General features: G+C 29.9%; 1 protein-coding gene across 1 annotated transcript; it reads right to left on the bottom strand.

Annotated features, from left to right (window-relative positions):
• Nucleotides 1-303: 303 nt before the first annotated feature.
• On the bottom strand, nt 304-6788 carry LOC125778845 (transcription factor Adf-1-like). The gene is made up of 5 exons (XM_049458309.1): nt 6563-6788; nt 6364-6499; nt 5130-5283; nt 3306-5068; nt 304-747 (listed from the first exon to the last, which is right to left on the bottom strand). The coding sequence occupies exons 1-4, from the start codon at nt 6563-6565 to the stop codon at nt 4582-4584; spliced, it is 780 nt and encodes a 259-aa protein (XP_049314266.1). The 5' UTR covers nt 6566-6788; the 3' UTR covers nt 304-747; nt 3306-4581.
• Nucleotides 6789-13523: the final 6735 nt, after the last annotated feature.

The raw sequence follows: 13523 nt of genomic DNA on the forward strand, positions 1-13523 counted from the left end.
ACATAGAAACGTTATAAATAAGCTCCGAGAAGCTAAATAAGACCGAGAAAAAGTATGGAATGAGACACGCCTTATTTTTTTGGATAAAAGCTAGCTGCGGCAACACTTTCAAGTTCATTGAAAAACCCACAACTAATAATGTCCAAAATGTAAAATATGTAGCACTTCCTGTAGCTCTTATAAATTAAGTACGAACACATTTAAATTTTAGAAATATTACTCTTCAATTTTCGAAATATTGCGCTCATGTCAGCAAAAGCAACAACACAGTACCCACCCTACCATTAAAATAAAATACGCAAATTTTTCAGTTTTAAGTTTACTTTTATTTTTTCTACTTTTATTTTGTTTTTCAATTTTTTTGTGTTGTTTTTTCCAGTTTTATACAAAAAATGAACACAAAATATATCACAGCTACTTATCACAATTTATCAAGAATCCAAATGTGCAGAGCAAAGCAAAAATTAGCCGTGTAATATGCCATTGTATATATTACATGCAGCAATTTTTAGTTTTTTCCTTGCTTTTAGATTCACGATAAACACGCGTAAAATATCACAGTCGGCCAGTTGCTTACAAACTAGCATTTGAAAATCGCCTGAACAGCAATTAAAGCAGTTGCATGCTATTTGTGTATTTGAGTGGTCAAAGGTTGCAAGCAAACACTTGATTAAAATATCACTGTTATGCTCGTGTTGTTGCCCGCGGAGTGAAGTGGAGCCGGGTGTGTCAGTTGTTGTGAGCGACCTGCGGAGAAGAAATTGTGAAAATAATTATATAGAAGCTGAGTTATGCTAAATTCATTGCAAGTAAATGAATATAATGCTAATGTGCGAGGAAGAATATTTTAGTTTATATTTATTTTTTATTTTTATTTGAATAACTGGTAATAAATTTTTATTATTTATACATGTTTAAGGCATTTAAATATATTATATTTCTTTAGAATATTTTAAGTTAAAAAGATTATTTTTTATTATTATGCGATTTAGTTTTGTTGCTGTTATAAAATTCACCTTTGAATTATTACAATTTACTTGAAATTTACTGCCAGGGAACAACTTCTTTATTTCCTAAAAAAAAAAAACAAAAAAAAAAATAGTTTCTCAATTTTTCAAAAATGCCAAAATTTTCTAAAAAATAACAAAAAAAAAAATTTTTTTCGTTAATTACAACTTTTAAAAAATACCAGAATTTTCTACAAACTAAAAATATTTTTTCTATTTAAATATTTTTACAAATACCAAGATTTTCTAAAATTCACTTTTTTTTGTTATTTATACACTTTTTAAAAATTACCAAAATTTTCTATTAATTAAAAAATAAATTATTTTTTTATTTAAAACTTTCACAAATACCAAGATTTTTAAAAATCACAAAAACTATTTACAGATACCAAAATTTCCTAAAAATTCTAAAAAAAAAGTATTTTGTTACTTAAAATTCTAAAAAAAAGTATTTTGTTACTTACAATTCTTCAATAATGCCAAAATTTTATAAAGATCACAAACTATTTTTTATATTTTTTTGTTATTTACATTTTTCAAAACTCAAAAACGCAAAAACTTTTCAAAAATATCAAGCTTTTTCTATAAAAATCACAAACTTTTTTTATATTTTTTTGTTATTTACATTTTCCAAAACTGAAAAACGCAAACACTTTTCAAAAATATCAAACTTTTTCTGAAAATTTAAAAAAAAAAAACATTTTTTGCTGTTTACAATTTACAAAAATATTAAAGTTTTCTAAAATTCACAAAATATCTTTTATTTATTTAATAATTTTTTTTTTGAAACTTTTTAAAAATTCCAAACCTTTTGCTACTTAACAGTTTTTTAAAAATGCCAATTTTATCTAAAATTCTAAAATTCACAACACACTTTTTCTCATTTTTTTGTTATTTAATATTTTTCAAAAGTTCCAAGATTTTTTAAAACTCACAAAATCTTTTCAAAAATACCAGCACCTTTGTAAAAATTTAAAAAAAAAAATTTTTGTTACTAACAATTTTTTATAAATTCCAAGCATTTATAAAATTTAAAAAAAAAATACCAAAATTTTCTAAAATTCTAAAATTTTTTCTGTTTTTGTAATTTAAAATTTTTCAAAATGCCAGGATTATAAAAAATCTCAAACCTTTTTAAAAATACCAAGATTTTTCGTAAGATTAAAAAAAAAAATGCCACTTAGAGTCTTTCAAAAATGCTAAAATTATTTAAATATCACAAAATATTTTTTTGTATTTTTTTGTTATTTACATTTTTCAAATACCAAAATTTTCTAAAAGTCACAAAAAAATTTTGAATTATGCTTGGTCATGGTGTTTTGGCCCTAACGCGTGTTAAAATATTGCAGGCATATAATTTTTGTATTTATACCATTTTTTTGAAGTTCAAAATAGATAAATTTAATTTAATTTAATAATTTTTTTTTTAAATATTTTTTAATTTTTAATTATTTGTCAAAATTATGTTTTCATACGGAAAATTTTTTTTTTTTGATTTTTATTATAATTTTTATTTTATTAATTTAAATTTATATTTATTATATATTATATATTAATTATTAATTTATTTATTTTTAAATTTAGATTTGATTCAAACAATCTGAGTCAGTCGTTGATTAGTTTAGTTTGCTTGATCTTATTTTCTTTATTTTTATTGCAGACTATTTCCTTTAGTTCGTTCCATTTTATGCAAAAATATTGAATATATTTTTTTTATTTTGTATCAGTGTAACAAATTATGCCTTATCAACACATTTCCAATTTTTTCTTATATTTTATAAAAAAAAATTATTTGATTTCATCTATTTTAATTGTGAAAATTATTTTCTTTTTTAGTTCGTTCCATTTTATGCAATAATTTTATATTTAATAAAAAAATATTTACTTTATATTTATTTAATAAAAAATATTTACTTACATTTTATTTTTGTAGTTTTCAAAATTCTTTTGTCATACTTTAATTTAAATTTTTTTTCCGTGTATTTAAAATTTTTATTTTTTTATCATTTTATATTAGTGATTAATATTTTTCGCAGTTTCGTAGTTTCATATATTTTTTAAAACCAATATCATTTATTTTATATAAATTTATTTTTTTTTTATTTTAAATTATTTTTCCGTACTTTTAATTTCGATTCATTTTTTCGTGTATATTTTTTGATTTTTTGTACGCTAATTACTTCATAGAAAATTTATATATATATTTTTTTAATTTTCAATAATTGTGCTCCTACTTAATTTTTCTTTGCAATCAATTTACACTTTTAAATAATAAACAATAGTTAATGGTGTGCTTACCGTCATTGTAACTAGGCCGTTGCTTAACTGTCCACATAGCCAGCTCCGTTACTGTGCAGCTTTGCATTTTTTTCCATACGCAGCTCAGCTCTTCCGCCTACAGCACTAGCCACGAACACAACTTGTGCTTAGCGACATAAATCATAAATCATTGAAAATTTTAGGAAAATCTCAACCAACCGTATAAGTTGGAAATTCAAAAATAAAAAATATCACAGCTATTTCGAAAATTTCGATCGACTTAATTTATGTCGTATTTATGACATATTTTCGACTGTTTTAATTCGTTTTCGTTCGCTGTAGAACTCTAAAATAGAATTTACGCAATTTGCTTTTAGCTGTTCTATTAAAATTTTACGTAAATTTCCTCCAACTGAATTGCTCATGACTGAACAACCCAGTGGCTATTCACTTTTCCCAATTTTCGTTGTACACTGTTACGGTGCTTTATATCGACTAAACCCAAAAGTGTACAAAATTTCCACAGCTACTCATAAATATTGTATTTTTATAGTGGAGGTTCCTATTCGCGCACACTTCACTTCAAGCATAGTTAAAAATATATTCACATATTTATATATTTTATTTGCTGCCGAAACGAACTCACTCATGCTCACAACTGGTCTCACTCAATATAGAAAATACTCATAATAATTGTGGCAGTTGGCGAAGCTGTGTGTTTTTAGTATTTAGTGCAAGTAGTTATTTGCTAAATCTGTGTTCTTTGCAGCGAGCTGCCAACAATGGGCAATGAGCAAAGAGCAAAAGTGGCTACAATACGGGCATGCAAACAATTGTACTCTTTTACTTTTGCTGTATGCTCAGCAAGCTTTTTCTCACTCAATCAGAGACAAGTGCACTCAAAGGGCAAAGTCGTTATGGAACGAGTTTCGGTGTAGCCTTTGCATATATTTACTGCTTATGTATATAGATTTCTGTCTGCAAAAGTATATAGCGAAACAGACACTGCTCAGAACCGGCCTGCGAGTGCGGCGCGAACAGCTGTTTTCGCGCTGAGCGCATATGGTAACAGGCCCCTTTTCTGCAAACTCAAAACGAATACGAATATAGTCCACAAACGGAAGACTAGCAAGTCAAGTATACAAGTTCATATACATACATACATATGTATATAAATACGCATATACATAGTTATCCAACTTGCAACAGCGCTCTATACATATGTAGTTTCACTTTTACAAACAGTCTTTATTTTAACATAAAACGTTATTACAAGAAACAAAAAAACTTAAGTTTCGACATTACATTTTAGCAGCTAATTATGTGTACTATTAAGCGAGCGCATCTTTTGTTTATACGTCTTCACCCTTTCGAAAACGTGCGAGATGATGTGCAATTTGGCATCTTCCTGCTCATCTTCCGGCAATTCGGCCAGCTTAACGCCGATCATACGATAGAAAGCTTCATTTTTATCATCCGACGCGTTGGTCTGCCGCTGCTTCAGCAAGAATTCCACTCTCTTTGTAAAAGCTGAAAATTTTTCTTGGAATTCACTACATTGCGGTGTTACGTCAGGTACGGTGGATTGCACGTACGGTTCAGCCGTGGTGATTTCGATTGGCAAATCATCATTACAATCCATATCAGGTATGGACATAAGCGATTCCTCAGCCTCCACGCTGGACTCATATTTGGTTAGCTCTTCATCGAAAGTGTCTTCATAGGAAATGTTTTGTATAAACTCGTGCTCGTCAACTTCATCTTCAGCTTCAGCGTTAGCAGCGCTCTGCTTGAACTTATAACTAAAAAAACAGAACGAATATTATAAATTGCTTTAAGAGCCAAATACTTGCAATATCATACGTTCTAGGCTTAATGTGTGCCTTTAGAAAGCCTAAATGCTTGTAAAGTGTCCAGTTTTCATCGTAACCCGTTAAGGGTTTGTTCGCACCTTTTTTGGCAATCAATTTTACGTAACGGTCTCTTATAACACGCCAACGTGTGCAACATTCTTCGCCTGTTTTAAAAATAATATCGTTAACTCCAATACATACATATGTATATACAAATTAAGGTAGTCGAAAAAGTCTTTTCGTATTTTGCAATAGAAGTCGTCGCAGTCGTATATCTCTAGCGATACCATATAGTGTTGGAAAGGAGACATCTTAAGCTTCATTTAAGCAAAAACTGTTGAAAAAGTCGATGAAATTATGGAAAAGATTGACCAGGACCGTTACAGAAGCAGCCATGATATCGCTAGGGAACTCAACATTCATCATCAAATGGTTTTGAACCATTTTGAAAAAGGGCGGGCCACAATAAGAAGCTCGATGCTTAGGTACCACATGAATTGTCTATGAAAAATTTAATGGACCGAATTAACATCTGCGATTCTTTGCTGAAACGAAATGAAATCGAACCATTTCTGAAGCGAATGGTAACAGGAGACGAAAAGTGGATCAAATACGACAATAATGTGCGAAAAAGATCATGGTCCAAGCGAGATGAAGCTCAACAAATGGTCGCAAAGCCAGTATTGACGTCACGAAAGGTTATGATGAGTGTTTGGTGGTATTGGAAAGGAAACATCCACTATGAGCTGCTCCAGCCTGGTCGAACGATTGATTCTACATTTTACTGTCAACAACTGATGAGATTGAAGCAAGCAATCGAAAAAAACGACCGAACTGATCAACAGAAAAGGCTTCGTCTTCCATCAGGACAACGCTAGACCACACACATCTTTGATGACTCGACAAAAACCGATAGAGCTTGGCTGGGAAGTTTTGATGCATCCACCATATAGCGATGACCTTGCACTAACGGACTACCATTTGTTTCGGTCTATGTAGAACTCCCTTAATGGAGTAAGTTGGCTTCAAGTGAAGCCTGTGAAAATTATTGAAAAGTTTTACACAGATGGAATAATGTCTCTAGCGGAAAAATTGCAAAAAGTGGTCGACTGAAATGGTACATAGTACATATTTGGTTCATTAAAGTTCATTATAAATATAAAAAAATGAGTTGAAGTTTGATTATAAATACGAAAAGACTTTTTCGACTACCCAATATATAGTTATGCAAATTTACTGCTCACCCGTTGTTTCGAAAATGCCGCCAATCTGTTCCCAACCTTTTTTGCGTAGCGTCGAATTTCGATAGCCAGTTAAGCCTTTCACATAGAAATATGGTCGTATTTTTACTTCACGAATTAACTTCAAATCGTCTATAACCTGAAAATATAAATATACCATATAGACATACATGATTTTCTCTAAGCATCGCACTCCACTTACCATTATCGTAAACGCTTCACACCGTCACAATTAAGAAACAAAGTTACGTTTTGACTTAGCAACACTTCAACAAGAACTAGATTTTTTCCGTTTTCATGCGTTTCATATACGAATGTGCACACGTTTTCGTTGAACTTAAACGGAGAGCACACAAAATAGCGCGCACGTAGGCGCGATAAGCGAGCTGACAGTGCCGCATTGAAACGCGCTCAATTGCTTGAAACGTATGCAAAGAAACGCGCGCGCTCTCTATGCGCGGCATTCGCTCAGTAAATGCGCTCTTCTTCACATTGTAAAAAAAAGAAATTTATACGATTGACAGCATATACGCTGTTTTGTATAAATTCAATGACGTTAAAATTGTGTAAGTAATCATTTAGAACGTTTATATACATAAATATATGTATCTACTTAGATGTGAACAATTTGCTTGTTTAATTATTGAGAAGCTTTGTTATATAAACTTATGTATATGAATTCAAGGGCATGCATACATACAGATAAACAGGTACATAAACATGTTTACCAATTTCTTAACTCTCCAGCTGATTGTGCTCTCATTTGCTAATGAAGCAACTCTTAACCCTTGTGCGCGCATAAACTTAATTTTTTCTTGCGGCGAGCTGCAAGCGAACGATAACACTAAACAATTCTCTCCAAATTAAAAATACTGGGTATAGTTAAAAAGAAGAGACAGTAGCATGAAAGCGACTCGCGTGTTCGAAATGTAAAATATGATTTTTTAGAGAAGTGCGTTTCAAAAAGAAATAAAATGCTATGATTTAATTTAATAGTGAAGAATTTAAATTAGTTATAGAGATAAGGCTTTGTCATTAAGTTTAGAAAGGTTGCACCATTTCGAGGTGTCCTACTTTTTTAAAGAAAAACCAGAAACCCGAAACTTAATGGGGTAATGTCTATTATCATTCGAAAGAACATTCTTTAGCATTTATTCTTTGAATATAATCTTTTTCAAATGGTGACCGCGGCTACGTCTCAGATGGTCCATCCGTTGAGTTGAATTTTCAATGACTCGTTAGAGCATTTCGACTGGTAACAGGCATATGATACGCGCGATGTTTTGCTTCTAGGCTTAAATCGAAGTGGGATTGTTCGCATAGACTTTCGATTTTACATATTTTCACAAGAAAAAGTCTAAAGGTGTGATATCGCACGATCTTAGTTGACAATCGACCGGCCCAAAACACGAAATTATCAACTCCCCGGTTGTTGTTGCGGTTTTAGCGGGTACCTAGTCCCCGTTAGAATGGTAAGGATTAGCTAAGCTCAAGAAACGGGCTGATTCTTCTGGGTCGGACCAAAGGGCGAGGGGTGAGATGAGTGGAGTTTGTGGGGCATGCAAATTGTGTCATACGGAGCCTCATTGCACGCAGAACATATATAGAATATGTCGGAATCTATTCTGGATAAATAGGAGTTTAACCTGCCACAATATCTGAGTACGCTATTCACTGGAAGAGAAGGTGTTGATGGCTCCACTGTCCGCCATTCACAGTGGAGCCATCAACATCAATGCTTGTCGAACGTTTTTTGTGTCCGAAGTCTGGTCGGCGTATTGTCTAATGTGTCTAAATGCCATTGACGGTTACGTTCTCGCCTGCATCATTTTTGAAGAAATAGGGACCGATGATTCCACCGGCTCACAAACTACACCAAATCGTTGTTTTTGTCTGGATGAAATGGTAGCTCTTGAATCTCTTTAGGTTGCGGCAATTTTGCTTGTTTACATACCAATTGAGCCAGCAATGCGCCTCTTCAATGGGCGCGGAACAAAATTTGGCTCGAAGACGTCGGATCTTCTTGAAATTGTTCAAGAGCCTGGGAAGGTTGAGCGGCTTCAGTTCTTGCTGAAGCTGTATTTTGTGCGCATTCAGTTGAAGATCTCAACGTAAAATACGCCAAGTCGTTCCAAACGTCAGTCCGAGTTGCTGCGAACGATGTCGTGAAGTCGTGCAGCTGTCTAAATAACTGTGTCCATACGAACGTGTGTATTTTAATATATGACAGATGTCGCTTGAAGTCTATCTGAATCGATTTATCCATGTCCTTCTGCTCATCCTTCTGTCCGTATATAAGCTAACTACTTGTAGTCCCTCAATTTTTGAGATATCGTTCAGAAAGTTTGCACACGTTTTTTTCTCCCTACGAAGACGCTCATTTGTTGGATATCGGATGACTATATCATATAGCCGCCATACAAACGGACCGACCAAACTCATATCCTTGTATGGAAAACTTTTTATATGCGACAAGATATCTTCACGAAATGTGGTATGGACTATTATCTAAGACAGCAGACCATGTTTAAGTGGCTGTCATATAAACTGACAGATCAAAATCAGGACAATATGATGTTATATCATTTTATGCTATAAAAAGCTTTCTCTTCAAAGCTTGGTGCAACTGGAAAAAAGTTGTTTCTTGTTTTATGCTAAGCTTTTACAGTCCACATATTGTTTTATGGTTGCCAATTCTATAGAAGAAATATTGTAGGTACTTACCCTTACCTTAATAACTGTTTCGTAGTTACTGATGTTGCAGATTTTTTTTAGTACCGTTATGCCAATTAGTGTCAGTTGCAGCTCACACGTTAAATGTATTAGCACCTTGCCGAAATTTTAGACGCATGTTGAGGTGTACGACTTGAGAGGTGAAAAGTGATTTCGAACGCAATAAATCAATAACGGTGTAAATTTGACTTTTGAACTTGAATTTGAGGTTATGACAATTAATGATGGCTGTTTCGGCAATATGCGCTGGCAAATTTATATTTTTCGCGAGATCTGTGTGGTATGCTTGGAAATTATTTACACTCCCACCGGCTGTACTGTAATTTTGTGCTTTTCGTTGCTGTTATGTTGCTTGTATGATGTAACTGTGCGATAAGGTGATTACAGTCGATTTATCAATTCAAGTGCACCGTGAGGATTTCGTAAAGTTTTGGCATTCACACACACACGAACAAATGAAAAGACAGAAAATAATGAGAAATATTAAACAAAACTGCAAGCTTACACACATACATTCAAAAATATACATATTTGGTACACACTACACTACTACTTATAAATGGTTACACACGTGATTACAAGTGTCGGGCTTTACGATTATGGCATGTTGTACACTTTTTATGCCACACAAGAATACATACATACAAGTTACTTCAGTAGGTGATTTTTGTATGCCACCTACAGCACACACACATATATGTACACATATGCATAGGTACGACTTCTCTGTAATTGCTGTGAGATGCGTGCAGCAAAGGTCATGAATAAATTGCCTTTTCGAAATGAGATTTGTTTCCTTGATTTTACGTCAGCATTCGTAATATTTCACCTTGCTGCGTCGCTCCTTACCCTGCACACTACTGTGGCTTTGCATGTCGCTGTGTGCAAGTGTGGTGCGCCTCCTTTTCCGATTTGCTATTTTTGTGCAACTGCAAAGGGGCGTGCCGCACATAAGCCAGCAATCTGTGTGCAACTAAATATAATTCACTTGTATTTCGTTTTCTGCTGCTAACGCTTCGTAAATATGTGTTACCAAGTCGCAACTTGCTGTTTAACGCTTTTTTATGCCCACACTTGTTGGTAAGTTGTCATTGTGTTGGTGAGGCTGATGAAATATTTCATAATTTCAACGAACATTTAGTCGCTTAATGACGAATTGCATGCAATTGTGAGCCTAATGGGCTTGGGGTGAAATTATTTCACACTCCGCTAATCAGCGGTGGCATTTTGGTACACTAACACACATGTATACATCATAAATAAATGCATACATACATACATACAAATATATATAAGAGCACGGTGCTTTTTCTTTCGGCACGATATGAATAACTGTTTAAAATTAGAGGCACATACAAAATTATAAATTTTTCAACAAAAACAATTTATAAATTTTTAACAATAAAATTATCAAACAAAATATTATAATATTCACAATTATCATAAGTTTTTTGATATTTTTTTTAATTAAAAAAATAAAAAACAATTTAATAATTTGAAATTACAAATTTTTTAATATTTTTTTAACGAATTTTTAAAATTTACTTTTTTATTTTTTGATATTTGAAAAAAATAAATTGTAGTATGCTTTAGATAGACTTTTTTTTTTTTTAAAATCCTAAAAAATTTGTAAAAAAAAAAATATTTATTAAAATGTTAACTTAAAAAAAAAAATTAAATTATAAATTTTGTAATAATTTTTTTTTTACAAATCTTTAATTTTTTTTTTTAATATTTAAAAAATATGTATATTGCGTATGCTTTTGATATTTTTTATTAAAAAAAAATTGTAAAAAAAATATGTATTAAGTATAAAAATATTAATTTAAAAATATAAAAAAAATTTAATAATTTGAAATTAGAAATCTTAATTTTTTTTTAATTTTTTAAATTTTTATAAGAATTTGTTTACAAATACATATTTAATTTTTTTTCAAATTTAAAAAAAAAATTTAATTTTTTAATATATTTTTTTATTTATAATTTATTTATTATTTTTGATTCAAAAAAAAACTTTTAATTATAAAAATTGTGATATGATTTTAATTTTTTTATTAAAAAAAAATTCTTAAAAAATTTAAAAAGAAAAATATTAAAAATTTGTAAAAAAATATAAATTTGTTTTTTTCAATGTTTCAATAAAAAAAAATAAATAATAAAAACATTAAGCACACATACGAGTACATACATACATACATACATATATGGAGTTCACAATAAAAACAAATGTCGTTCTTTTGAATAATTTATTTTTCACAATAAAGTTTGCTTGATATCGATATCGTTGTTTGTTGTTTGTTTACTTTTTTTTTTTCAAAATGATATTATGATCAGTTACTTGTCTTTGCAAATTCTCAGATTTAAAACTTTTTTGTATGTATCATGCACAAGTTTGCTTGCTTTGGCCGAATTCAAGTCATATGTTTTGATTAATTAATGCTTCAATGTGATTATGTAAATATTTAAAATTTTTGTTTTAACTAGTTCTCTACAGAATATGTGATGTTGAATGCAATCTTTTTATTACTAATTTTTGACAAAAATTTGTATGTGATATTGAATGGATTTTTTTTTTTACTGCGAAATCATTTGCTCAATTTTCAGTTCAATTACTGTAAAAGTAAAATGATATTTTTACTTTACCTATGCATATTAGTATGTATATTATATGATTATAAAATGCTAACAACAAAACTTGATTCAGCTTTTTATTTATTTCACTTTGCAATTAATTTTCACAAATATTTTTGTAGTTCATTTGGCATTTTACAATTCATGTACATTTGATTTCAAGGTATTCTATGTATAACGGCTAAGTTCATGTGATACTTTAAAACAGCGTTTTTTGCCAAACGTTTTACATTATTTTCAAAACATTATTGGCGTTGCGCATTTAGCACGCCAAGCAAAATATAAGATTGCGTAATACATGCGTAATTCTTTTTTTATTAATTATTTGTTTATATACTGTTTTTCGTGTTCATTAGTATTGCTGGTTATTTAGTCGTTGTGTAAAGAACTTAAAAAATATGCAATTCAAAAAGTGTTCGCTTAAAAAATTGTAAAACTAGACCTTTACGACTTCAACTGTGACTTGCACGGCAATTTTTTGGATGTGGTTATGTTGTTGTTGGTAGTTTTATCTGCACAGCTTATATAGTTATGTGTATATGTATGTGTATTGTTCAAAGACTGTTTGCTGTTTCAAAATTCTTATGTAAACGGCAGTCAAGCAGTCATTTAAACAGTCACTTCAACTAACTACACACAATTTACAGTTATTTCGCAATAGAAAACGACAAAATGGATGAACAACTGCGCGTTGAGTTTGTGGCGGCATTAGGGCGGTCCGAGCAAATGCAGTCTGCAGCAGATCAACGACAGTTTTGGCAATTAGTAGCGCTGCATAACACCAAAGAGCGTGTATATTGCTTGTGGCAGAAATGAGTTGCTGCATGCCACAAAACAACGCCTTACCAACACCGTAAATTCCCAAAGTTGTATTAGTTTTTGTTTTGTAGATTTAAATTTAAAGCTGCTTACATGGACTTAAAGTATATATACTGTTGTTGTATACATATATGTGTATACATATGTATTTATTTTTAATAAATTCAAGTTTAAAATGACTGTTTTGTATAAAATCCTAATAATGTGCGGAATATTTGCGGAAGGAACGTAAAAAAAAAATGAAAAACATATAAATAAAAATAATTAAAAAAATTAAAAAAAAAATAAAAAATTAAAAAAAAAAATAAAATTAAAAAAAAAAATAAAATTAAAAAATAAAATAAAATTAAAAAATAAAATAAAAAAAATAAAATAAAAAAAATTCACAACAAAAACTAAAATTTCAATAAAATTATAACGATTTAAATTTGATTTCAAAATCAAATAAAAAAACTCATTCAGAAAAAAAGAAAAAATCTGATGAAAATTAAAAAAAAGTTATAAAAATTAAAAAATATATATGTATATGTATATAAATAAAAAAAATATATAATTAAAAAAATATATAAATAAAAAAAAATAATAAAATTAAAAAAAATTATCAAAATTAAATAAAAAAAATTAAAAAAATTAAAAAAATAATATAAAAATTAAACAAAAAATTATAAAGATCCAAAAAATAAATAAAAATAAAAAAGCTTAAATACTTGAAAGAAAAATAATCAGAAAATTAATTTGAAAAAATTTCGAAACTTCCAGTTCACACTTTGCTTCGTAACCAAACGAAAAATTTCGAGTTTATGCTTCAACGTAAACAAATTTCCCTTAAAATAAAAAAAAAAATAATAATAATTCCAATTTAAAAATTTTAAGTTCTCACTTTACCTTTAAATTTTATGAATAATACTTCTTTACCTATTTTTTTTTAAATTCCTCTTAAAAACTTCCAAAAAAAAAAATCGTTTTTACGAAAAATATTT

The sequence above is a fragment of the Bactrocera dorsalis genome, chromosome 5, assembly GCF_023373825.1.
Source record: "Bactrocera dorsalis isolate Fly_Bdor chromosome 5, ASM2337382v1, whole genome shotgun sequence".
NCBI lineage: Eukaryota > Metazoa > Arthropoda > Insecta > Diptera > Tephritidae > Bactrocera > Bactrocera dorsalis.